Source organism: Rissa tridactyla, chromosome 7 (genome assembly GCF_028500815.1).
Source record: "Rissa tridactyla isolate bRisTri1 chromosome 7, bRisTri1.patW.cur.20221130, whole genome shotgun sequence".
Classification (NCBI taxonomy): Eukaryota; Metazoa; Chordata; class Aves; order Charadriiformes; family Laridae; genus Rissa; species Rissa tridactyla.
In genome coordinates, this window is record NC_071472.1 from 30,062,813 (window position 1) to 30,090,623 (window position 27,811).

General features: G+C 37.2%; 1 protein-coding gene across 6 annotated transcripts in view; it reads left to right on the plus strand.

Annotated features, from left to right (window-relative positions):
• ABI2 (abl interactor 2) overlaps positions 1-27,811 on the plus strand; it is a 72,720-nt gene that overhangs the window by 35,785 nt on the left and 9,124 nt on the right. Inside the window, exons 3-10 of one of the 6 annotated variants that reach the window (XM_054210042.1) lie at positions 3,361-3,537; positions 14,430-14,527; positions 15,319-15,465; positions 16,506-16,630; positions 17,562-17,744; positions 20,278-20,436; positions 24,814-24,900; positions 25,219-25,392. In XM_054210042.1, the coding sequence (XP_054066017.1) occupies positions 3,361-3,537; positions 14,430-14,527; positions 15,319-15,465; positions 16,506-16,630; positions 17,562-17,744; positions 20,278-20,436; positions 24,814-24,900; positions 25,219-25,392 (1,150 nt within the window). The remainder of the gene's footprint in view (positions 1-3,360; positions 3,538-14,429; positions 14,528-15,318; positions 15,466-16,505; positions 16,631-17,561; positions 17,745-20,277; positions 20,437-24,813; positions 24,901-25,218; positions 25,393-27,811) is intronic. The other 5 variants (XM_054210043.1, XM_054210037.1, XM_054210038.1 and 2 more) reach the window with 5 other exon arrangements.

Sequence of the window (27,811 nt, forward strand, 5' to 3'; positions counted from 1 at the left end):
CAATAACATCCTTGTATTATCAACACTGTATCCCATCTTCTTTTCCTGACAGACTTTCTAAGCCAGCTGTTTTGTTAGTCCAGCTCTAGCCCCAAAAACTTCTCAGTAGAAGTTTCGAAACTGCTAAATAAACATTCTACTAGCATTCTCCTGTCTCACTTAAGGGATTTATGCTAGTACTGGAGGCGATAATTACCTGTATGCTGAGGATAAATGTTTTCATTTTATTTAGTATCAGGTTAATCTTTGTTCCCTTCGCTACTAATCAAATACCTCAATGTTCTTTTCTGCTGTTTTATAGGTGTCGTAAGATCTTATGACTCCAGTAGTCTACTAAGTAAGAAAACGGAATTTTTGAAAAACCTGCCTGCCAGAAAAATGCTTTTCAATACAAATTTAGGAATATGTACCAGAATTAGATGCCGTTTTTATAGTCTCAGTCATTCCATAGCTATTCAAGGTAAAAGAGATGTTCTGAGTCATCATGCAAGAGAATTCCCATTAGATGAGCTAGAGGTTTTAATTAGGTTTTATACATTTCATTGTTTGTTACTGTAGTCATGCTTCACTGATCACCATAGTCCTTAAGGAAACTGGTTGTACTCACAACTCCTATGAATAATTAAAAAAACTTGCTTTTCATTCATGGAAACAAGTTTCCACAGTGCCAAGGTACCATTGCTCCAATAACATGTGCATTAAATATCTGTACTCACATTGCATTTATAGATAAATGCATAAGAAAATACTAAAAAAAAATCTTTAAAATTGCAGAGGTGAAGCTCTTGAAATGCAAAGGAAGAAATCATCTTGCCAACACTGAACAAATCACTTTATTTCTGATTTGTTGATCGAAATTTAGGCTTTGAGGGTGTAGTGTCCAAGGCATACACTAGTTTTGAATGACCAGATTCAGACCCATAAGATTTTGATGTTTCAGTACATTTGAAACATCATATAGCGTTGGAGGTGCAGCTACTGTTGCAGCTGAGGTTGTTTAACATTCTAGCAAATGGTATCAGAGGCCTGTGAGACAAAGAACATACAAGAGTCAGTGTAAGGTTTCTGCAGTTCTCTAGTCACATGTCCAGATCACAGATAAAGTCTGAGATAATTGTAGACATTGAATTCTCCAGTGGTATTAAACATGAGACTGTCCTCCAAGTTGTTGCAATCACATACCGTTAGCTTATCAAGAAAGTATGTGCTTTGTAACTCCTCAACAGATGAGGTGAGAATTCTGTAGATGATTTCTTCAGTATGACTGCTACTTGTTCCAGAACTTCTCCTTCCACTGTGCTGCAAAAGCAAGGGTCTGTCACAGAGAAGGGATAAAAACCTGTGATGGAAGATAAAATACTGAATCTTACCCTGATGCAGAACGGTACACTTTTGGTACTCTGGCCTGGAACATGTTTATGTGCTCTGTTTGCACTGGTGCTTGTACAGTTGATAATATCGTAAGAGCTGTGAAGATCTGATCCACACTACTGTTGTATTGGGTGATGATATATAGACCTGCTCATCACAGGGAGCTTCAGGAAGGATTTTGGAAAAATTGGTTGGAGAGCGCTTTAGATGTTAAGTAGTCGTAGAAATATATGTGTTTCTGTTAAGCTTGTATGCACTGTGAATTTCTACAGAGTTTATATATTGGCCAGATCTGGGTGGGTTTGTGTGAGAGTGATGGAGGATGTGTCCCAGATAGTTTAACTACCCCTATTAAATTTCAAATTGTTGCTCAACAAACTCAAGCTTTCCAAAGAGAGGGTTGCCAACGTATTTTGACCTTGAATAATCTATTTTTCTGTAGCTTTGTTTTAAGAAATAGCTGTGCAGCTTTAGTAGAAACCTTACAGTTCTAGGCAGGTGGTACTAGAGGTGGCAGAAATGTACATGAAAAAGCTGTATTCGGTGCTTAATTTTAGCAAAGTTGCAGGATCTTGAAAATATGTTGCTGGGAAATACTAGGTAATCTTGATAGATAGTAATTTAAGCTTCCTTATAATGCCCCTGGTATTTGTGTAAATTCTTCTCTGGAAAGAATGTGAAGAAACAACTTCTTGGAAGTGGTGTTTTTTAAAAATGTTTGTAGCTTTAAAAGTTGTGATGATTGCACAAGGTAATACAGGGTCCATTTAGCTTGTTTTGCTATCAGTAGCACAAACAAAAGGGTAAAACAGTGTAACCAACCCCACTGCCCCAGTTCCTGCCCACAGTAAAAATAAAATTAAAAAATGTGTGTTATCAAAATGAATTCTCATTTGTACCTGTTCCTTAGTTACTACAGAGCCTGTCTCCTAACTGTGAAAAGTCTTTCTGATGCCATTCATAATCACTAAAGTGGTAGCAAGAAATCCTATGAATGTTTAGAAATCCCAATGGTGGTGATTCTGGATGTTTTCTTACTTTTTATTTTACCCTATAGCTAAAAACTTTGTTCACAACTCTGGCAATTTTCCTATAAGGAAATCTGTTTTGTGAAGAAGGAATTATTTTTGTTTTAAATGATGCAAGCAACTCTGTGCACAATGATTTAAGAGATTTTATTTTCCTGGGAGGGATAGATAGACATTTTGGTAACTTTTTCATAGTCTTGTTACCAAACAAGATTCAAGTACGTTTGTAGGCAATAAATTTTCAGCAGGGCTTTGTACCACTGGAGATTCTCCTGTGGTACTCATTGTAATGTGTAGAGGGGGGGATTTTCAGTGTTGGATTTGGGCATTCCAAGGGAAGGCACTGGGCTTAACCACTGGCTTTATTGTGGATAAATTAGTACTGAGCACCTTCTAAAATCCAATCATTACTTCGTAATGACTGATTTGTAATGACTGAAATACCTTGTTGATTTGTCTGAGTGAAATTTTATTCTGTCATATGACTACCAGTCCTAGTTTAGCAAACTGGTTTACAGTGTAAGAAAAGGTGCTTATGGTTTGTTTTTCACGTCATAAAAGTTAAGGTTTGGGAAGCTATCCTTACACTTCATCTAGTTAGAGACTATTTCAAAGACAAGCTTAGAAAGCAATTGTAAAATTAAAAAGGATAATTGAAAGAATCATATAAAACAGTGTCAGTAAATTCATGGGAACTACTACGAATGGAAAGGAGAAGCAATTTTGCTGAACTGTAAAGAGTAACCTAAAACCCAAAGAACCTGTGGCTATTAGTGTGGGCTTAGAAGTGGCAAGTTCAACAGTAAATTGAACAAAAATGATGTAATCAAGTATATGTAGTGATATGTTTAGCACAGTATACAGAGATCTTCGAAACGTTGGAACTGATTCAATTTTTTTTTATACTGACTCTGTATTCAAATGCATACCACTGTTAGTAAATACACTGCGTCTTTTGTAGACGGTGGACATTCACAAAGAGAAAGTTGCTAGAAGAGAAATTGGTATCTTGACTACAAACAAAAACACCTCAAGAACTCACAAAATCATTGCACCAGCTAACTTGGAGCGACCAGTTCGCTACATCAGGAAACCTATTGATTATACAATTCTAGATGATATTGGACATGGAGTGAAGGTAGGTGATATTGTTAAAACAGCCAAACTGCAAATACATTGTCTTTGTATATTTTCAAAATAACCTGATGCTTTTCATGGTAATATACCAGTTTCTCCTTGCCTGGCCAGTTTGTCTATAAACTTAAGAGGAGTCCTGTCCAATTTGCACTTGCCCCGTACCGGTTCCCTTGCCCCCGTACGTCTAAACCTTGCAAACCCACTGAATCTTATTTCTGAGCATATTTGGGACTATGGGTCTCACCTTTTAAAATGCTTCTGAATCCCTACTTGTGTGATGCTGCTATTATTGTTCGAATTAGTTGCCAGGGATATACCTGGGGACTGAAAGGCTAATGACTGTCACTTTTATGCCTGAATTAGCACCACAAAGGATGATCCAGCTGTAATTGCCACTGGTTTACTTTGAAGCTTACCCGAAGAAAGGGTTTGCATGAGAAGTATTATGTGCTTCCTTTTCTTCTTTCTGTCAGAGTTAGTTATACCCATATCCTGTGACGTGCTTTGTTAAAGTCAGCTCTCTACAACTTTTGTGCCATATGGGGTTTCAGAATGGGAATATTCATGACAAGTTTGAAGCCAGCTGGTCCTCCCTTTTAAGACTAGGAAAAAAAAAGGAATTTCAGGGCAAAGATCAGACTGAGACACAACTGATGGCTCTTGTATGCAACTGTTAGATCAGTGTACACAACAGCAGTAATATCATGTGTGAGATTAGATATACGTTTTTTAAAAGCACAACCTGAATGTAAATACAGTCTCAGCAGGTGTGAGCTCATTGTTAACTTGTGCTGCCAGGAAAACAAATACGGAAATGAGAACACTGACAGTATTAAAGTTCCAGGAGAAGAAAGGTAAATAACACAAAGCAGTGTCAATTTTACATGACAAACTAACAAATCTGTAAACCTGCTAAGTAGCAGTAAGGTAAGATGCTTCTTCCAGTGAAAGTACACCAGAATTTCTTTTGCTTGACACCTAACTGCATTAGGCCATCTATGTTGTTCAATTTGAACGGTCTGTTTGGATAGTCATTTAAATGGCAATAAGTTGTTTAACCAAACTCTTAAAATTCAAAATCTGAACAGTGCTATTTAAATATCTTTCCCAAGCTATTTTACTCAACATTTTCTCAACAGCCTGTTTCTTAACAGAAAAGTCTTTTTTCCCCATTTCTTACCAAAAGAGTCAAACTCAGTTTGTAACCCTAAACAGATTTAAAATAGAGAAGTGACTCTTTAAGCTTGATTTGGAAAACCAAGACAAACAAAAAACCCTCAGCATTAATAGCTACAGTTTTGACCAGGAAATTATTACCAGTCTTGTATTAAAATCTAGTGCCATTTCTTACAAATTTTGAATTTATGCAGGTCAGCAGAACTCCTTCTGGATATGGATGGAGCATATTAACCTGTAGGATTACTGTTACTAATATTTTAATGATCACTTTTGTTTTAATGAGATTATTTTAGAACTCATTAAAGAATAGTTTTTAATTGCTCTGCAGCACAATCTTATTTAGCACTGGCTCTAAACCATTATAATTGATGTCCCACTTACCTCAATGTGGCAGAATGATACTGACTGTGATGCAATGAATTACGTTCTTCTGAAAGAACATGGTTCATCAAATGGTTGATGACTCAAATGCATATTTGCATCCATTTGTTATGCTTGTGATATGCTTGAAACATCTTATAAATGATATTTACAATGTACTATATTTATCTAGAAAATGAAAAAATATTGTGTACTTGTGAAACAATAAGCAAAGAACTTTACATCATGCTATCCTTAACATTAAGATCCACAGATCTTTTCCAATCGGGTTAATCCTGTGTTCAGCACAGAAGAAAGAAGCACTCTTTTGCTGGTGGGGACAAAGTGGCCAGTTGTGCTTATGAACCTGTTGGTTTCATTCTGCTCGAGTAACTACAGAGTAGTTGACTAGATCTCTGGCTGGAGAACAAAGAGAAAAAAAGAAAAAGGGTAGGAGCTTTAAATTTGCCTGTTTATAGCTCTTTATTGCTTGAGCTGTGGCATTTTTCCCTTCCAATGGGTATTCAGGAGTTCCAGTTAACATTAGGGTGCCTCAGTCTGCATTCTTTGTCCTCTTTCTGCTTTTTCTGCTATAGGGCTTCTCCTCTATTACTTGGACCAGAATTAAGCATTTTCAGGACAATCAAAGAGCTAATGCAGCAAGCATTCATTGCAACCCCTGAGAAAGATGGCAGGCTGGACAGAGAATAATACAGGAGAAAATAGGAGCATCCTTGGCCAAGAAATCCAGTATGCCATGTTGAGAGGAGTAGTATAGAGACTTAAGCACCTATTCCTTCTGCTCAGAATTCAAAGCATTAATGGATACCATCTTCAGGAAAAGGTGCTCTACAATATGGTTTCTTAATAGATGAGAGAAAATTTAAGTGCTACTATATAATTCTAGCAGTCCCTCCTTATCTTCCCTCCCTGAAGCTACAATGCTGAAAAAATCTAAAGAACCTTTTGTCTGGAAGAGACTTGCTTTCAATTTTTTCAAATGCTTCCTGAGTTACAAAGTCTTCCCATCTGTTCTTCCCTCCAAAGAGTTCTTTAGTTTGATCCATTCAAAGTGGTGTGTCTTAGGGCACTGTCATTATCAGGCAATGCTGCTGAGGAAAAAGTCTCGGCTCGTGGACCCTGTAATGTAACTGCCCACTCTCTCTGGCCAGTGTAGGGGGACCTGGTTTTCCAGTGTAGCCATGTGAAACAGAGACTGTTTTGATTAATAGATCCATGGAACTTTAAACTCAAAGACAGGATATTTTCTAGTAAATCAGATTATGTTTCTTTTTTAATATGTTAGGGTCTATGTAGTAGTCACTCTGGATGCTCCATTGTTGAGATTCTGCATATTTAATGTTCGGTGTTACAAAATGTGTAAGAAATGTAACGATACATTTAGATGATATGAACTAAAAAAAAGATCACATGATATTGAAATGAAAGGACTAGTATTCTGAAAAAAATATTATGGGGAAAGAAGATACATGGTATTGTGCCGGTAAGATTTAGGACTTAATGTCAAAAAGGTTAGCACTTAGGCTTTAAAAGAAGATTTTGCTCTTCGTTAATGTCTTAATATATATAGTTTAGAAAATACTGATATGTGGTGCTGTATCCATGTAGAGTGCTGTACTTCTTACAAGATGTAATTATTTGCTCTTGATCTTTATTCAAGAGATACCTCATGGCATCAGGTTAAGGGTTAACTAACAGCATTGTCCAGGAAAGAACATATATTAGCTTAATAGTCTAGAGGCTTCTGTTTCAGCTAGCTGTACATATGCATGTAACAATTCAAATGAGCTCAGGGTATTGATAAGGCTATTCTTTGACAGATCAAATAAATTAATCTCTGCAGTTAATCCATCTAGATCTCATGATCCATTCTGAAAGCAGCTCACTTTTTGTTAGCGCTGTAAGAACTTGAGTAAACAGTGTGCAAGCATTTGAGCATTAATCTTAAGGTGTTAATATAAAGGCTGTGCAGTCAACGTATATTAAAATTTTCAGCTTGAAAATCTTTTGTTCATAACACATTCTGCTTTAACCACTCTTTCTATGATCTACTGATACATTATTTTGTTAATGCTGAATGCTTAACTTTTTTCTTTCTTTTCCTTTCTCTTCATATCCTGAAGTTCCAACTAACCTTTCAATGCTTTTTTTCCTTACCTCTTTTATTTGCTCCATTTATGCATTAAGTGGTTGCTTAGATTTAAGGTAAGAAATCCCAGGGCTGGATATCCATTCTTATTCTTCTGAGACTATTACACACGGGGAGATGGTTAACATGAATGTTACTGATTGTTTAAAACAACACCTGCCCTCCCTCCCATGTATCCAACCTCCTGTTGAATGATTTCATTGCAGATAAACATTTTGTGACATAAATTGATTTATTTATGTAAGGAAGCTAACACAGTTCATTTTAAAAGCTTTGTGGCAAAATATTGATTGCCTTCAGCGTATCTACCAGATCATTTACAAGGGAGGAATGTTGTGCTGGCCTGGTGTAGACAAAAAGATATAGGCAATAGATAGCAGCTGAATATGAGCCTCCCCCTGTGTAATATTCTTTTTATCCTATATACGGTGTAAGTTATGATTTGATTTGGATTAATGTTTCAGTGTGAGATTGCTCAGATCATGAGCTCCAAAGGTGCATAACAAATTCAAATCTGTATATTATTTTTTAAAGTTGCAGTATCCTTATTTTTTTCAGAAACTGCTTGCACTATTTAAATACTGAGGCACTCATATATGAAAATTGTCACAAATTTCATAGTTTTGTAAAATATTTAATAACTCTTAAACAACAAGCTGAGTGATTTATTTAGTTGAATATTGAATAGTGCATCAAAGAACTCAGACTGAAGTAGGTCAAATTCTCAATGATCTTACAGAGGTTTAAATGTTAGTAGCCTTAGTGGCTACAGAAGTAGCAATAAAAAGCATCAAATCAATTAGACAAGCAGTTAAATGAAGTTACATGATACTATGTTGGAGTTCATAGCACATTAATTAATAGATAGGTTTATAACCTTTATTGAGTATTGTGATATCATCACCCGCCTGAAGTGCTACTGGTTTGGGGAAAGGGGGAACGAAAGTTTTTTAGTAGCATCAGCCACAGTTTTAGAGAGGCGTCTGTATTTTAGAACATAGAATACTAATATGTAGTGTGAGTATATTAATTAAATGAAGTTCCAAGTTGATGTGAAATATTTTGCATGACTGGAAAAAGCTAAAAATCCTGCACGTTCCTGAAAAGATTGCTTGTAAAACCAGGTATTACTGTAGATATCCCAGGGATGTCCCTATGGAATTGGCCAGATGGTACTTTTAGTAAGGTATTTAAGTGTATGTAGCACATCTTATCACAATGGAAAATGCTTAATAAATGAGAGATTTCTCTCATGTCATTTGAAATACCTTTTTACATAAGTGTGTGAGGTACAGTATTTCAAATCACGTAGTGTTTAAATGCATTTTACTTGAGAATTGCTAAATATATCTCCTCCCTGGCTCTTTCTATCTATCCATACAAAATGGATACTTCTAATGCTGCATATGCCTTATTCTGGGCACAGTTCATATTGGTGGTGGTTTTCTCAGTGATTAAAAAAAAAAAAAACAATTTGCAAACTCAGTTTTCTTTGTTGCTCTCTGCAGTTGCAGTTATAAACAAGTAATGACCATCCTAAAAAAAATTTTGAAATTGTATAATTATAGATGATGTGTGAACTGCCATATCTGTGCATCATCTGCAGTGGTGATAAGAGTCTTTTCAGCTTTTCGGAGAATTTTTTTTTCTATTTGTAGGTTTGGAATGAAAAGAACATATTTTTGTTATAATGCCAATTAAAATACTTCTTTATTTTTACTTTATTTTTACCTGATCAGAAGTTTGATTTGGGAAATCACAGTATGTCAATCAGCTTCTCATTGCCAAAGCATGAGGGTTTAAAAAAAAAACCAAAAAGGGCAAAAAGCAGAGCAGCACCTCTCGGTGGACGTAAGTTATTCTTTAAGTCTCACTGTAGTCACTGTACATCAGCCCAAAAGAAGAAAACTAAAAGGCGGCTATTAACCCTAGATCTGTGCAAATAATAATTTTACTTCACTTATGACAGATTGGATATGAAGTGATTAGTCTGCATTTATTTTTCATGGCTGCTGAGAAACCTTAGTCTTAGCTGAGAGTTAAAATATTAAACTGACTGGGCTAGTTAGCAGGGCTAACTATGCTTGTGTCTGGGTAGCTTAAATTTAAATTTTAAACAGATTTTGAAGAAAATTACAAGTCAGAGGAGTATCTGTAGCATCCTCCTGTCAGCAAATCAATTGAAAATGACATTGTTTAAGCCTTTTGGAATTTACCAGACTTGCTTCTTAAATTACTTTAGGTAGGTGGATGTGGTAAAAATAAGTAAACTTACTTGCTGAAGCTTCTACTTGTGGTCATTTGCCAAGACAGTGTTGAAATTTAGCCATTTCACTTCCATATCAACTGGTTAATCAACTTATAAGCATACGGCTTAATTAGACATGCAGAGTAAGTATTCGAGTGGTTGAGCATAGCCTGAAAAGGCATTTTTAGGTAGCAGATGACGGGCCGAAAATCTGTTCATCCTCTCTGTAGCGTTAACAAGATGAAGCAAAGCATGGGAAGGTAGTTTGCATTTGGCCTTGGGTTGTTTTCGCTGGAGTCAGTTATAAAATTGCTCAAGGTTGGGCAGCTGCTTGAAGTTTCTGAATATAATCCATGGAACATCATTGATAAGACACTTCTTCTCAGTAGATTTTGGGCAAAAGTTGATTCTTTTGACATTCTGAAAGTTCTAGAAAATCCGATGTGACCATAAAGCACCACTGAAAAATTTCTGGGCTGAGTCAATTTTGGCTTTAGAAAGTAGCTTCTCCTGAGGTTTGATTGTGTGGAATGTCTGGTATTCAGGATTTTTGGGGAAAAAAACCAAAGCACTTTTTTGGTTTTGGTAATTCAACTGGCAATGAGATGTTCAGAAGAGGAAAAATGTGGATTGAAATCTTTGTTGCAGGTAAGTGCCTCACAGCCACCTAGATACTAAGGTGCACTGGTGCAAATAGTTTTTGCACATCTGATGACCAGCTTTTATATCTGACTAACTATGTATTTCTGCACTTCTTATTCAGTGAATTTTTTTGCTCATGAAAACACTCCCAATAATTGACTGGAATAAACTGCATGATTCCTCCGTTTTAACCAGTTTATTTCCCTACAAATTTCTTATATGGATGGAGTGCTAAAGAAGCTGAGTCTGTTAAATGTTTATAAAAATGTAAATATGAAGGAAACTCAGTCATATGTAGGACCATAAGAAGGTGATTTAATCACTGGAATCTGTGAAAAACTAGTTGCCAAAACTGGAAATTGGACAAAAAAGTCTTAATTATGCAAAAAAAGTAAACTTAAAATGATAATTTTCTAAGGACTCTAGTCAGTCCTATATCATGTCCTGAAGTCATCAGATGTTAGCTTTCTAAAACTGATAGTGTAGCTCAATATAGAAAATACTGGATGAAATACTGTTGTACCCTTTTTAAACAGAATGATCCACAGTGGTCCGTTTCTTTACAGTTCATTTTATAGCTGTCACTGTGGAGCTGGATCTCAGAGCATCCTCCGGGATGTGCTACTTACCAAGGATCTGCTTATTTTAAATTGTTTATACAGTTTCTTCCTCAGCAAAGCGTCAAATCCCAGCCCCGGTGCTGACAGAGTTACAGCTTTGATTAGAAGGCATTTACTTCTGTAATGTGTTGCTTGCTAATTCTCATATAAAAAGCTTCTGCAAGGTATCCAGTGGAAAAAGAACTTATACAAGATCTCCCTAGAATTATTTGGTGTTCCTCCATGTAATTTCAGTTAGTATTATTGTCTACTTTTTTGCTTCCGTGGGAAGAGGCAAAAAAAGAATTGGAAAAATCCCTGCATTACCCTCTGCACTGCTTGTCTGGTCACAGGCTTGTCTTCCTGCTTTTAGAACAGTCAGATGGGTTTTTTTCTGAGCTTTGTGCCCAAATCATTACCACCTATCTTAATTTTTTCTTTTTTTTTAGCACAGTGATTCACTGTTTTGACGGTTGTGAGCAAAGGCAGAGATACTCCTTTGTGTTTCTGGTTGCAGGCTTTGTTTTGCCACACAATTTTCTAAAAGAATTTGCAAGCTCTTAATGACAAACCAACCACAGATCTGTGGGGTCCTGCAGTCAAACCAGTCACCAAGGACAGATGCATTCCTCTGCTTTCACCCTCTAATTAAACCAGTTGCATCTGGATAGTTGCAGCTGTCTGGAGCTAGGGGAAATGTCGTCAGAAACAGTGTAACTTCTGACAAATCCCGACTTTCTCCAGAAAATGGATTTTTGAAACTCGACAGCAAATGCAAACGTGACCTTGAGTTCTAATGGTTGCTTTGGATTTTTGAAGTTTGTAAGAGGGATGTGTGTGGATGAGGATGAGGATTTGTGTATGGAAACTATCTTTGCAACCAGATGTGCAAAATGGAAAAGGCAATACAGTAAAGTTTTGCAAGGGGGGGGGCATTAATGGCTTTTCTTTTTTATTTCCTTTTTTTTTTTTTCTCCTAGTAGAAGTCTGCATAGAAGGGGACAGTTGGAAATGTTACAACGTTTGTATCTCATCTGAAGTTGCAACTTTTATAGTTTTAAATGTTTGTCTCTTTTTTTTTCTTTCCTCAAGGAAGTTTGTAACCTTTTTTTAGTGTCTTGCATGATATTATTTCCACAGATCTGTCCATTTTGATCAGAACTGTTGGAATAATTTTATATTCTTCATTTCTCTTCTGTGATTATTTAGCCATAAGTCAAAGGGGAAGTTACTCAGAGAGGTTTGTTTAACTTCAGTAGCTGATCTTAAAGCCACGGATCCTGTCAGATTTGAAGACAGCCCTTTGAATTTAATTATTTGCTCTTTGAACATTATGGTTTCAATGTTGAAAAGTCATTTCAAAGAGCCCGAAACTAAACTCTGGGAATGGTTTTCCCCATCTTTCCATTTAGTCTTTCTTAAGGGCAGCAGCTTTATGACTGAAGTTTCTTGGCTGAAAAAGGATCACTTTTTCTTTGGCCACAGTTTCTAAAGCTTTTTTCCCATCCTATGTCAAGGATATGTTTATTCGCGGTGTTAATGAAAGTTACTAGCAGTCACTGGAGTTCTGCGTTAGGCAAGTATTACTTCCACTCCTTACTGTATCCTGTGTGATGTCGCTGCATCCTCTACCTCTACTGTCCTTTCTTTTCATGTAGCTCTAGCTACACGGAAGCCTAAAACTTCATTTTTGTTCCTGCAATGATTGTATACAAATAATAAGCTTCTTTATGGTTAAATATATTGAATTCTGTGTTAATTTTAAGGTCATGGCTAGTGGTTACATCATCTAGTCAGAAACAATAGTGTAGCCAGTTAAAACACCTAAATGGACTATTCCGGGGCACACAGATTGGTCTAAGTTTGCTGTCATCTAAAGATATGTGAAACCCCTGCCCCACTATGCTTAATGGGCCGTTTGAAATACAGCGTGACAATGCAGAAAGTGGTTAATTAAAGTGGTGTTTTGGTTTTTTTGGGGGGTTTTTTGGGCAGCTCAAATAAGTTGCGTGAAGCAGGTGTCTTTAATGAAAGAGGAATTACAGGGGGTGCTGCAACTTTAAAAAAATAATTCAGATGTTGTGCTATTTCTTAATGTTCCGTGTATAGAATAAAATATACTTCATTTTACACTTTCCCTCTTCCCTTCCAGTAGTTGTAGTTCAGTGCTTACCTCATCCCTCACTTGAATTAACTTTAGATTTCTTGTTGCTTAGAGTTGGCTTAAAGGACTATAATGCTGTGCAAAAGAATTTTGTCTTAAATTGACATTACAAAGTACTCTTGCACAACTAAATCCAAACATCTGTTTTTGAATTTAACAAAAAAACCTCTTCCAATGCTTGGTGTTCTTTGCCTCCCAGCAGATTGAAAATGTGATAGCACTGGGATTATTTAGAGCCAGGGAATCAAGTTTCAGTGGATTAGAATACTGAATATATTACTCTTTACACTGTCATCAATATTTATCAATTCACAAATCTAAACATTGCCAGGGTTTTAAGTGAGTTGTTATAGTCAAATTTTAAAGGAGTAATTTGCCTTTAATGATGTTGGCAAATACTCTTAGTGCCTGATCACTGTGCCTTTTTTATATGGGAGATGGGGCAGTAGGCAAGACTTATATTTTGGAAATAAACGCTATGAAATAGACCATGACAGGAACAACAGAAGAAGGGACGTGAGCATACTTATTTAGGTTTATTGACTATATCTGTGTCAAAGCAACCGTTTGAGCATTTGTAAATCAAAGCTGTTGAACAGAGAGTTGTGAGAAGACCATGTACTGATTCCTGTAAGGGTGCATACATTGAGAGAATTATCTGTGGCTGGCAGTATACCAATAAGCAAAATGCCTACATTGGTAACAATTAATTACGATTCCTAGACTGATCAATCAGTCAGGAATGCCGATGAGGTTTTTAAAGAATTTAGAGTAAATTCTTTTATATAAAAGTTACTTCATTAGTATTTTAGCCTGAAAGAGGGGGAGGAGACAACTGCAGTTACATCACATCACAGCTAAATATTTTTCTACCTGTCCATTTATTTATCAATTCTTAGAGATTAAATTGCTACAAATCTGGTGGGGAGAAAAAGTACATCTTTGTATTTTTCTCCATATAGCTTTTTCTCTATGTTTACTTATACATAAATAATATCTACAGTAAATATTATCTTAAAAAATGTTGATGTACCGTGAAAACATTAAAACATTAATGGATCATATTTAGAGATTACTTTGATTTCTCCATTTTTGTATGAATTACATTAAATTGTGGCCTATTAGTAACCTTAGTATTTTTAAAGAGTATTAAAAATTATTTTTGCAAATTTACCATTCAGTAGTGCGACTCGAAATAACTGCCTTTATCTCAAAAGATGTCTGGGAGGTTTAACCAAGTTAGGTACAGTGTCTGTATTGTATGTGATTTAATGTTTATGTGATAGCCTAAAGGCAAATTTACTTTTTGCATATACAACTTTTAAAAACTCTATGTAATAAAGAGTCCTTTGAGCGCAACTCTTGACTTCTAGCAGAGTGGAAATTGCAAATAAAATGCATGGCCTCTCAATTTTTTTTATTTGTTTAAACTTTCCCCTATTTAGAGTTAATTGCTAAAGGCATCTCAGTGTCTCTCCCTCTAGAAGCTGAGCTTAGTGAAGGCCATTTTTCTCCCCGTTCTTTCATGCAGGTCAGCACACAGAATATGAAGATGGGTGGGCTGCCTCGTACAACACCACCCACCCAGAAGCCACCGAGTCCACCGATGTCTGGAAAAGGAACTATTGGGTAAGTGCAGTTACCTAATGTTTAAACAGCTTTGGTGAACAGAAGGGAAAAAAGGAAAGATTCTTTCTTTTTCTGTAGAGTGGGGATTTTTTGTTTTGGGGTTTTTGTTTTTTGTGGTTTTTTTTTTTTTTTAATTTTAACCATTCATAGAGGTCAAGAGGTGTTATATCTGCATCTGCTTATATTGATTGTGTCTTATATATCAGTTGGCACGTTTCTGTCAGAAGAACATGGGCATCATCAGCCTTTCTCAACAGGAACCTTTTTATCATTGCAGAACAATTACAACTACAAAATTTAGAGTAAAAAGTCATTAACTGTGTGGCTTTGACAGGTGGTGATAAACAACTGGAAAATTAGTATGTGTCACTGTTCATTAATTATTTATGCTTTGTGTGATAAAAGTACTTTCCTGTTAAGTCTATGAACTTGACTTTGACCTTAGGAGAATGTGTTATAACTGGGATGAATGCTGTTTGTTGGTATGTGATTATGTGTATGCATACAGACCGTGGTGCTTTATTTTAAAACAAGATGTGGATTATGTTTAAAACAATAATGGGATGTGCAACACAGAGTTTATTAATAGGAAGACAGAAGTACCTGAAGAACATCCTTAATTGTTTTTTCTTATTCTATGAAGTAGATACTGCAAACTTACAGAAAAACACATTATTTTTTTTAGCTCCCATTACCAATTAATATGTAGCTATCTTTTAAAGAATGAAAAAATCTTTGGTTTTGTCTGTATTATCTTAATTTGCTTCTGAAATATGCTTGTCCTTGTGTAGGCGTCACTCTCCCTATCGTACATTGGAGCCCGTACGTCCTCCGGTGGTACCAAATGACTACGTGCCTAGCCCAACACGCAATATGGCTCCCTCACAACAGAGTCCTGTTAGAACAGCTTCTGTGAATCAGAGGAATCGCACATACAGGTATTCAGTGCAGTCCTGTACAAAGTGTGGTTAGTATTGTATAAGCATATGAGCAAAAAATGCTGTGATAAATATCAAATCCATCTGCACCTCTACAGTGAAGCTTGCTAATTCATGATATTGACTGGGAACGTCATTTGGCATGACGAGAATGTATTCTAATAAAACCAGAATACTGAATCACATTAAAATTATTCACTTAATCCTCCAGTCACCTTAATTTTATTGCTGTCACTTAGTTACAGTACTTAATGAATTACTGAAATTGTGAAGTCTTTCAAGGAGGTAGGTCATGATAGTATTTTACGAAATGCTTACAAAATTGGGAAAAGGCTTCGTACACAACTTAACTTCTACATGTTGAAGGACTGCATAATATGCTTATAGTTTGCATTTTTGTTTGAACAAAACATGTTTATCGATTGGGTAGCTGAAGAAGAGCATTGTATTTTAAGGATACTGATAACTTCAAACACAGAATAAAGCTGAACTTTATTACCAAAGGTTCTGCAGAAGGCTAGCCTTTCCTCTAGGATAATAAGAGTTTCATGATGTGATGGGTCTAAATACATCCCTTGAAGTCTTTATTTTTTAAACATCATTGAGGATAGCTAAACAGATGGATGCAAAATGTAAGAAAATTTAACTTCTACTTTACTATCTTACAGTTTCTAGATTTCAGTAGTCTCCTATGAAAGCATAAAAATCCAGGTCTAAAGAGTCTACACGTTTTGTAAGAAAAAGCTCTGTACTTGCTCAGTAGGGATTTAACAATCGTGGAATGACGTGCTTTGGAACAATGTTCCAGAAGTATTTCATTTTTGGGCAAGTTCACTAAGACTGACTTAAAAACCTGTTGTGTTGTAGTCAAAGTGAAGAGTTTTGGGGAAACTGAGCTTTATATAGATTTGTGTCATCCTTGTTTCTTTTCTCTTGTTCCCTGTTACTTCTCTGAATTAGTAAAGTGCTATATGAGGGATCTTACATTTCAGCATGCACAGCAGCATATTCATACTCTGGGTTATTTTGGTTTCCTACAGCAGCAGTGGGAGTAGTGGAGGAAGCCACCCAAGTAGTCGGAGCAGTAGTCGAGAGAACAGTGGAAGTGGAAGTGTGGGTGTTCCTATTGCTGTTCCCACACCGTCTCCTCCCAGTGTCTATCCAGGTAAATGGAAACTTGCTGTTCCTCTTTCTGACTCAGCATTAACCTTTAGCATTTGCAAGTCTTCTAAACAAACTGCTGTGTAAACCCCAAGACAAGTCTCAAAGCTCATTATCCAGAAACATGCATGCCTTGAAAATGGCTTGCTATTGATAGCATGAGTGTGAATCAAGTAGTGTCTTTTTCTGGCAATGCCTGATGTGCTCTAATGCTTCTTTTATATATTAATTTGTTTATCAGAATTTTTTTCCTGGCTGCCTGCAGGTGACTGGGTAGGACACACCACCTTTTTCAGTGGGCTAGGGGAAATTTCTCCCTTGTCCTTTTAAGCAAATAAATGCTTTTTCATTGGCTGTTCATGCAGATATATAGAAGCGTGCTTTTAGAAGATTAGATGAAATGAAAGGCAGGCACAGAGTAGATCTTCAGTACGTTAATGCAAGCCTAACAGAGTTGTCCCAAAAAGACACTCGCTCACTGTAATTGCCCCAGTCTTTCCAGAAATAGGAAGTGATGTTAGTACTCCTTTTCCCTTTGTTCAGCCCTTTCAGTGGCTTGCAGCGTGACCTGAAATACATGATGCTCCTGAACCAAAGAACTGGAAATTTTTGGCTTTCCTCCTCTGTATATTTTCTAATTCATACAAAAGCTAAAGGCAGCCGTGCTACAGTGTAACTAATGAAAAGTAATGGCTTTCAGTGAAAAGTTTGGGGTTGTTCGCTTCAGACCTGGAAAGAAGTGGATTTCCTTGACCCTCGTTTACCTACTAGGAATGAGCCTTTCTTTAACAGCTCCATTTTTCTCTCATCTCCTCGTGCATTCTAAAATACTATGCATCTAATAAATACCTAACACTAAATAGTCAAAGGCTTTCTCTAATCCTTGCTAACATATCTCCTTATTAACGCCACCTCTTCCTCCTCTTTTCACTTAGCCCCTGCTGGCTCGGCTGGCACTTCTCCCCTTCCTGCTACCTCTGCTCCTGCCCCCACTCCTCCTGCTCCTGCCCCTTCCTCTGCTGCCCCAGATGCTGCTGCTGCTGCTGCAGGAGCTCAGCCCCTTGCTGATGGCTTCACCTCTCCAACTCCCCCTGCTGTTTCTTCCACACCCTCTACAGGTGAGTGTCTGCTCCAGATGGTGGGCAGATGAACCCAGACGTGATCATGATCCAAGGCTTTTCAAAGTTACTTCAGAAGCACTGATTTTTTAAATGTTTTATTTTTTTAAATAGAACTAGAAAATATCTCCTGATACCCAACTATACGGTAGTGGTTATAGCAGACAATTCAAGGTGTGCCAGTTTTATAAACAGCAATTATTTAATTTTATAATTTTTTTTTTACTTTTATATAATTATTTATTAAATTATCATTTTATTGTGGTTTGGATACTGAGAATCTCATAGAATAATTATGTTTGGGGAGAACCAGCACTGATAGTTCTGGGTCTGATTATTCTCCTTTAGTAATGGAATAAAAAAAAAAAAGTGCATCTAGCAAAGTATAATTTATATGACAAGTCTCCTTTCAATGACTTGATTAAAAGAGCAATTTTTTTGTGTTCAGTGCCAGGTAAAATACAAGCTTTTATTACGCAGAATTGTACTAAAGCATTTTGTTTTAATAGGTGGTACTTATGGTATATATTACAACTTGCTTTTTTTAATGCTTATGAAATCACCCTACATTTTTCATTTTCTCATATGTTGAAGTTGCAGCATGTAGTACTTACTAACCGTAACACTGTTCTGTATCAGCATTTGATTATGAGTTACACCTGCATTCTAAAGATTTCCTTTAGACAGCCAAATTCATATATAGCTACCTACGTGCTTTGTTACTTTTCTTTATAGTGGAGGCTGATCACAACGGTGTGAATTGGTTTGTGTGTTTATTAGTGTTGGCCTCTCTTTGTAAGAGTTTCACCAGGTGCCAGGGCATTCTTGAAATTGTATTTAGTTTAAGGTGCTATGATTCATATAGAATTAGAAAATACATATTCTAGAATGCATGACTATGACTAGAAGCTTTGGAACTGTGATGAATTTGGGTATCAGAAGATGTCCTGATGTTTAGAAGATGAGCTGTGTCATGGGGCCTCAATCAGTTTTCCATTTTTGGTGCACTGTCAGTATCCCAGTTCTTAAGCCATATTGCTTCTGTATTTTTGACAAGTTAAAATCAAACAGAGATTAATATTTTAATGGCTATAAATTCACATTCACAATTCCCTAAGAGAAATTTCAGGTTACTTAGTATTTTTAAGATCTTTTGTTTCCCTGTGATATTAGTGATGTTGCTTGCGTGGCTTCTCTGAAATAAAGTATTCGAAGAGACTGGATAGTTTACTGTTTATGAGGTTGTAGTTTTTGGTCCTTAAGGATCCCTCGTCCCTGTTTCTTCTCTCCTCCGTTCTGTCCAACTACCACTAACTTCTATGAGTACATTGAATAACAGGGAGACAGACGCATTAGGAAAAATGTGAAAAAGCTGATATACTAGGTGGATTGCTTCGTAACTGTTCTTCTTCCTCATCTGTAAAAAGTACATTTTTTGAGATGTACATAGCTGTACAAAGCAGGAGGAACGTGAATCTCTAATTCATGCATTTGCTCTTAGAAGCAAGTAACACAGCAAGCAACTTGCATTTTATTTACTGACCTAGTGTGAAGTTTTGCAAAGCAATCAAAACATAGTGGAGAACAATGCAGGTTTTAAAAAATTTGCGCATTCATTTGTTCTGTTTCCATATTTACTTCCCTGCATGCATGTCTCCTCAACCACAGTGACCATCCCTTCTTCTCTTGTTTATTTGCAAGCTCTGAAATTTACCTCTAGCACAAATGGTGGAGGCAGAATAGTTAGGGAGGGTAGTAACCCATATGGGTATAACAAATCCAGTTTACTGTTATATACGGTATATAAGCTAGAGAACTTTATGTGAGCACAGAAGATAGCTTGGTGGTCTTGCTTCATTTCTTGCTTGCTTAGATTCAGGATCAATTATTCTGATACAGGAAGTGATTAAAATGGAGAGCAAGTTTTTAAGGAGTTGATTCAATTGACAGCTCCCTGAAAGAGGAGTATGGTTTAATTTATTCCATCCTTCAAGCAGTTTCTAACATTCTGTTCTCCCCGCATGATTCTCTGCTTATTTCCTGAACAGCACTAAGATAGTGTAGTGTTTTTTCAGTTGTAGAAGGTCATAGCTTTAAATGTTGGAAATGCCATATAGTTAGTTTGTACATGTATGTTGCTTAATTGCTGGACTGTGAAGTACTATATTTTTGCAGGTTTATAAATAACTAAATTTGCAAGAAGTTATTATAATACATTATATAAAATGGATAACTGCGAATAACTTTCTTTCATTTTGAAACATTGTAGCTTAGACACCTTTGTATTTTCATGCTGGCTTTTGTGAGCAGTGCTGAGTACGGGCAGTTGGGAGAGTTGGTTTTTGTGTTGCTATTGAAACATCCAGTGTCTTGCCAGTCTGGCAGCTGAACTGGCTGACTGCTCCTAGGATGCAGGCTGTCTGAAAAAAAAGCAACCAAAAAAATCTTTCCCAGCCTTTGATTTTTGAAGGCAGATATAAAAAGGGCAGGCATCATTCTTCTTTTTGCTAATATATTTCTCTTTCTAACCTAGGTCACCCCGTTCAGTTCTACAGCATGAACAGGCCTGCATCTCGACACACACCGCCAACAATAGGGGGATCTTTGCCATATCGGCGTCCTCCTTCGATCACATCACAGACAAGCCTTCAGAACCAGATGAATGGGGGCCCGTTTTATAACCAGAACCCAGGTAAGAAAGCTTTTCTGCTCTGTTGAATTCAACACAGTGGTGAATGGAGTGGCCTTCAGATCTCTGAAATCTTACGTTCTGTCTCCATTGCAGATCTTGCAGTTAGTCTCAGGTAACTTCCAGTATGTTGCTGGTAGCCATGCCAAAGCTGCTGTCCAAGTAAAGAGTTCAGCTTGCATTATGGCAAGCAGCTTAAAACAACACTGGCTTTGTTGCCAAATAAATTACTTTTGATTTCACAGTCTCTATTAGACAAGCTTTCGTCCTTTACAACACCATGTGTCACATATCTGCTTTGATGTGGAATGGGTATTTGATTTTGCACCATAACACTGATTCTTCATTAATCAGTCTTTATCTTGTATGCTTTTTCCTTGTGATTAATGTACAGTTCAGGAAATTGCACTTGTTAATACAAAGGTAAGCATTGGATACCTCAGTGGTGTTTGGTATGGGATGCAAGGGAGCTGTGTCATCTGATAAGTCCAGAGCTCATGGGTGACCATTTTAATGGGCGACCTGTCTTAAAAAGCAGGATGAGATATTAACAAGGAGTGGTGCGTCCTGTGTGTCAGGTAAAACACAGTAGCTTTTCATCTAAGGAGTCCTTTTCCCTGTGCTTCTGGTGTGATGTTAAGGTTTTGATACCAGAGCAGGGCATACTTTCTTTTTTGGCAAAGCTACAGAAAGATGTAGGAGACATACTGAAAGTTCCCTATTAGGAGATGCCCAATTACCAGCAAGACTGAATGTTGACTTGCAAGCACTACAGTGCGTTTGTGTTTTGTTGTGGTGGTGGTGGTTTTTGATAGTGGTTTTTTTTTTTTTAACTGAGCACTGAACTTGGAATTAGGTCACATGCTGCAATCTGCATTTAAGGGATTTGATCAGGTTCAAATATTACTGCTTGTGAGCTACCCTGCAAAGAGATGCGTGTGCTTAACTTGAGAAGGAAATGGATGGTCCTGGTGGGGACAGGGGGGTGGAGGAGGTTATATGACTAAATTGCAGCCCAGTTGTCTGAAATGTGTGGTATTTGTTAAGCACATTATGTGCATATGAAGGCTGAAGGGGAATAGGCAAGAAGGAAAGGGTAATAGCAATAAAAGAAACCTTTCAGGATTACCTTTGCAGTAAAGAGGATTTTCACTATATCCCGAGAGTTTCTGGCAACTGCTGTGCATTTCTGCTTTAGCAAAGGGATAATTCTCTGCAAGCTACCATTGCATTGTTAATAGGTAATCACAGAAGATGCCAAATAGACTTCAATTAAGTTACATAACTACAATTCAGTCTGTGTGCCCAAAAGGAAGATAATGATTATCATTATTAGTCATTGTAAATCACAAACAAAGTATTTCAATTATACTGGCATACTTGATAAGCAGTTGTAGTAAGGTACTTTTTTTATAAATATACCTAGCAGAATACAGAATTTATTAGCTTTACAGTTATACTGAACCAAGTTTTTTTGGCCTGTACCTTGAAAGCAGAGGATGCTTACGCATGCATAATTGATGAAGACCCTAAGAAGAAAGGGACTGTTGTGTCTGTAAGGAGTGGGTTTAGCACTGACAGGACAGGGGCCATGATTGCTTCTCAGCATTCCTGAAGAGAGGGAGAAAAGGCAAACTTGAGAGGTGAAAAAGAGACCTTACAACAGGCAGAGGAGTGTGCCAGCTAAGGCTTGTTCTTCTTTGCAGGCTGTTTGGCAGTAAAGCAGTACTGTTTTTTGCACTTCCATTTTTTAGTATGTTGGTGTGTAGTCGTTTTTGTTTATTCACTTCAGAGGAGGATGAAAGATACTTGCCTTGCCCTGTGCTTTTGAATGACACTTCTAAGATAATATAATTTCTCTACTTCATGGTGAGACCTTTTTAATAACTGAATAGAAAATATTAAGGAATGCAGACTGTAAATGATCTCAGCATATGACTGTCCCAAAGCCACTCTTGCCAGCCATGCCACCTAATGAGTGTTTCAACTTTGCAACCTTAGATACCAGTATCTAAGCAGTATAAAGCTCAGCACAGGCTAAAAACCCTGTGGGAGAAACTGGGCAAGTATTGAGATGGTGGTCTGCACTACACACTCTTTGTACAGCTGAATTCTTACCAGGCTGAAGCAATCTAGTGAAAGGTTCTCTTGAGCATTTCTGAATTAATTTACAACAACTGCACAGATGAATCTACCAATGGTCTATATGGAAGGAATCTGGGACGGAATGTTTAAGCTGGTGTTTATCTCATCTTTTGAGACAGCGGAGGTACAGTAAGGTTCTTCTGATGCACTTTGTAAACAAAGTCATTATTAATAAAATATTTATTGTATTGGCTCCTAAAGGTCAAAACTAGCTTAGAGTCATTATATATCATATAGAGACAATATAATATGATAGTCCCTGCTCTGTAAATAGAGTGAAGCACAAAGCCAAATGGATAAGATAAAAAAGGAATGATGTCAGCTACTGTTAGCATCACCATTTGATTAAACCACACAGCCCAAACTAAACTAAGGGATTTTTTTGTATTTGCTTGGAGTGCTTGTCTAGAGTGATTTATTTTTCTATGTGGAAAACCTCGTTATTTCTTTCAAAGAAATATATATAGCACATGAACAAAGTACACTGAAGGGACTTAGGAAACTGAAGCTAGTCTCATATGATAGAGATTCATATATGTATGAATCCATATGACGTTGAATAGAGGAAACATTTTGAAACTGAACATTTTTATAGCATATATAATTAAAAAGGCGTGGACTTCATAGTTGCACAAGAATGTTGAATCCATAAATACTACTGCGTTTGAGTAGGACTTAAAATTCAAGTTCCCTTTTACTGCTTTGAAAAAATGCAAGACTAAGTATTTTTCCAGCTACTGTGGTTACACTTGAAGGAATAAATACTCTCAGGGGTCACGTCATTCAAATCAAAGAAGCTGTAATTAGAAATGCTTTTCAGTTTTTCTCAAGAAACATCAATTAAATGGTGAGATAATGGAGTTTGCTTTATATGGAGGTACAAGGATATTTTTGCAACAAAAAGGATGGTTGCTCTGTTGGTTTTATTATTTGGGGCGTGTGGTTGTTAAAGGAATGTGAATGTGAGCAACAGACGACATCCAAAGCACTTCAAAAAATAGTTACTGAAATAAGCAAACAGAAGAAACTTTGAGATGTGAATTTTATATGCTCTGGAGTTCTTTTCATTTGCTATGATGATGTGATTTAATTATGAAAAATACTACATCATACATGGCAGTTTTCTTACCAGTTCTGGAATTAGTTTGAAATTTTATTTAGTTCTGTTCTGCAAGCTAAATTAATGTACTGGTAAATGAATTGTAGACCTTTTCCCCCTCATTCTTTTGGACATGACTAAATGTTTTTGTATGCCACTACTAACAAGAAAATTATTTAGCTTTTCCTGAGGTGTACTTTCTGAAAAATAATCTTGTAACTTGCTTAAAGAATATTACTGCATTACTCTTGCAAAGTGATACTAAAACTAGATAAAACTAGCTAACTTTTTTTTTTTTTTTAAACTTAACTAGAGAACTGAAACTTTCATTGCTGGCCTAAGCCACAGTTCAGTGTTATAACATTTGCCACTGGCTGATAGTATATTCTTTAAATGTGAATTCACATGTATTGTACAAAGAAAGACAGCTCTTCTGGTACCAGTAAAAGGGCCGTTCAGAGTTCAGTGCAGTGGTCTGCGAAATCAGGTGGGAAGGAAACGAGGCAGCACGTCTGGAATAGGCCCTGTTGTTGGGCAGCAGCACAGTACACTTTGTTCTACCAATAGAGCTAAAAGTCCTGTGTCTTCCAGGTACGCTCAGTTCTCAAAGGCATCTTTTTGTGTTTCACCTAAAATAACTGACTCATTTGATGGGGTTTGCTTATGTTTTGGAGAAAACTACTTATATCCATTTGCATTACTAAGGATTCATGGATGCTGTTATAGAAGCCTCCTCTATAAATGCCAATTTGATCTGAAAGGTGGAGGATTATAGGGAGGGAATTGTCTTGATAAATTTGTTCATTAGGTCTCTTCATAAACTGCTATATTGCTGTAGTAATAAACTTCAACTTAAAGGAATCTCATTGTCAAATCAGAAGAATATTTCAACATGGATTCTTAATCTTATGAAAAAGAGCTGGGTTGGAAATTTTAAAAATAGAGAAGTCTCCTTGAAGTAAGGATTAGGAATATGCTTAAACCACCTGAGCCATTTTTCTTTGAATGTCAGCTTTTTTATCTCAGCTTCTTGGCACACTGCTACACTGTCTGAGTGGTGATGATGTCTACTTTCCTGTTTGCTGCTTTGTTGTGTTTCTAACTGAATGCCTCTCTCTTTTTAATTTCTGTGGCAGCATCCCTTGCTCCTCCTCCCCCCTCCATCCTACAGGTAACTCCACAGTTACCACTAATGGGATTTGTGGCCAGAGTTCAAGAAAACAGTAAGTTTGCCGCTTCCTTATGCTATGGTTTATTACTGGATGTGGCTTTTGTTTTGAGTGGATGAAAAGATTTGTCTGTATGTAGCCAGAATTCTGCCTTCTCTACTGCTCTGCAAGCTTGTCTGAAATTGTGAGAGAGGGTAAAGGAAATAATTTTATTGGAGGAACCTGATTCTTCCTTCTCTGAATTTTATTGTCTCTAGTGTATTTCCACAAGTTCTAACTATTGGTCCCAGTGCAACTAATTGGGATAGGGAATATTGCTTCAACCTGCTACCATGGTTCCAGAGACATTTTCATGGTTATACTTATTTTCAGTTTCAGATACTCCTCCCCCGCCACCGCCTGTGGATGAGCCAGTGTTCGATGAATCTCCACCTCCACCCCCACCTCCAGAGGATTATGAGGAGGAGGAAGCAGCTGTGGTGGAGTACAGCGATCCATACGCTGAGGAGGACCCTCCTTGGGCACCAAGAACCTACTTAGAAAAGGGTAGGTTTAGAGCTAGTAGAGATGGTAGCGTTGTGTTTGTAACAACATTTTGTATAAGCTCCTGCCATGCCGCTTTGGACGTGGAGTGGAGTCTGCCTAGACTCACTCCTAGCCAGTCTTTGGTATTGTGGTAGAGGTGCTCCTCCATATGGCAACTTAAAGAATGAAAGTTAAGCTACTCTTCTGAGTCTGACTCTTTCACCCCTTTCTCCACAAAGGAAAGATAATGATTAGCTGGCTAATTACCTATTTTTTAAATCTTCTGTAATCTACTTAAGACTCACCTTTCAGTAGTCTGCTTAATCCTAATAATCAAACTCACATGAGGTAAAAAATGAATGAATTGGTGCTGCATTTGCACTGGAACTTTGAACATATGGGTGCATCTGGGGAAGTGCTGCAACATGTGTTTGGGGCTCTGGAAGCTGCAATGCTGCATCAGTGTGGGGCTGTGCTGAGCTAAAAAGCGCTGGGTCTGTGTAGGACTAACTGAGGCATTGCTGCGTGGCTGCATCTAGATGTCTTCCAGTTCTGAAGCAGGTGTGTGGAAACATGCTGGAGTAAAACTACAGGTAAAATAACCTGAGTAGATAAATGGCTTAGGGAACTTGAATATGAAAAAAATCTACTGCCTTGTGTTCTGTGTGAAACAGGGTTGTGTACCCCTTAGTGAAGGGTGATATAAAATCTTATGTCGCAAAGCAACAAGGCATCTCTGCTGAGTGACTGTTAGACACATTCAGTCTGCATCAGGGAAAAAAATTCAAGAATGCCACAAAGATAAACCCAGTGCAGGACTTGAAGGGGGGGAAAAAAAGATGGAAGAGGCACTTTCTGCCAACTCCTGCCCAAAGAAAACATTACTATTCCCGAGGGAGATGGAGGGGTATGTGGGAGTTTTTTTGTTATTTTCCCGTCCTCTGTCTAGTTGGGTAAGTGTTCAGTGCATGGAGTACCCAGGCTTAGCTGACAAGCTGAGACCATTTGTCAAAGTGGCTCTGAGTTGCAGGGTGTTTACATGACTTGCTCTATCTATTGACCTCTCCACACCCTTGATTGACAGCAAGTGTCACTATTATTCTGTTGGTGCACACAGGCTCTTTGTTTGATTGAAAGTTGCTTCAGCTTGTTCTTGTCAGGGAAGCTTATTTCCATGAGGGAGGACAGGGAAAAAGGGGATCTCATATACAAAGTACTCTTCTTGCTGTACGGTTTGGAGGGTATTCCTGATTATTGATGTGAATTACCTGGCTTCACAAAATCAGGTTTTGGAGCAGGGTTCCTGATACTGCATTTCTTCCTTTGGTGGAGGATGGCAAATTTCTTCAGGTTGGGACCAGTGCAGGTCATTTCAGCAAATACTGGATGTGCTGTATTACTTAACTCCTCCTTATCAGGCATTTCTAAGAATGCACAGTATCTGCTCAGTTTCACTGTAGTTGGTGTATTTTGTGCTGGATGAAGATTGCAGGCGTGTTACTTTTTGATAGGAGAGTGAGTCTCAAGATTTTTCTCTGTATTTTTCCAGGCATAAGACACTCTTTAGCCTAATTCTACATTTATATCACTATCTTTGTTATGTTTCTGTTATTCCTGCCACCTGGCCCTCAGCAAATCCTCAGTAGCATTTCAGCTAGGAGCGAAACAGAAAAAGGAGGACCCTGATGTGCATTGCCTGTTCATAGCGTCTCATACTAATGCAACGGATGTGCGTGTGTATGTGGGAAAGAGAAGCTATGAAATCACGTGGCATGTAGCCTGGGAAAACAACTTTCTATTTGAAGAAACAATGACATTTGAATTATAGCATATTTCTCTGATCTGCTTTACTGTGTGCCTTCTATGAGCTTGTGAACTAAAATAATTTGTAAAGCTTCATATATGCACAGATCTGTTCCATCTGAGCAGGCAGTACAGGCACTCGTAGTTTGATATTTACAGCGAAAAACACGTGGGATAGCAAAACTGTAATGGGAGTCTTTAAAGATAAGCTGGAGAAAGTCAGGCTTTTAGTCAGAACATTTTTCCTGCAGAAAACAAAAGTACACAAAACCAAACATTCTTTCGTATTGATGTAGAGTGCCATGTAAAAGCATAATTTTGATCTGTATTTTGAAAACAAGAAGACTGAAACATCTCAAAAGTTGGTCTGTTCTTAGAAACACTCATAAAAGTAATTAAAAAAATGAATGTGCTTACAATGTATGAAGAACTGTTTAAATAGTAGTTTTAGGATACCAGAAAAAATGAGATATTGTCATAGGGGTGGATTCTGTTTTAGTTATATGAATAGCTCTACTTAAATTCAACCCATGTCTTGAGACTTGACTACTTTGCAGGAGTTGGGAGAGAAGTGCTTGGCTTTAACTTTAATGAAAAGCCCCATGCTAAAAGAGGACTTTCATACTCAAAGTTCTGT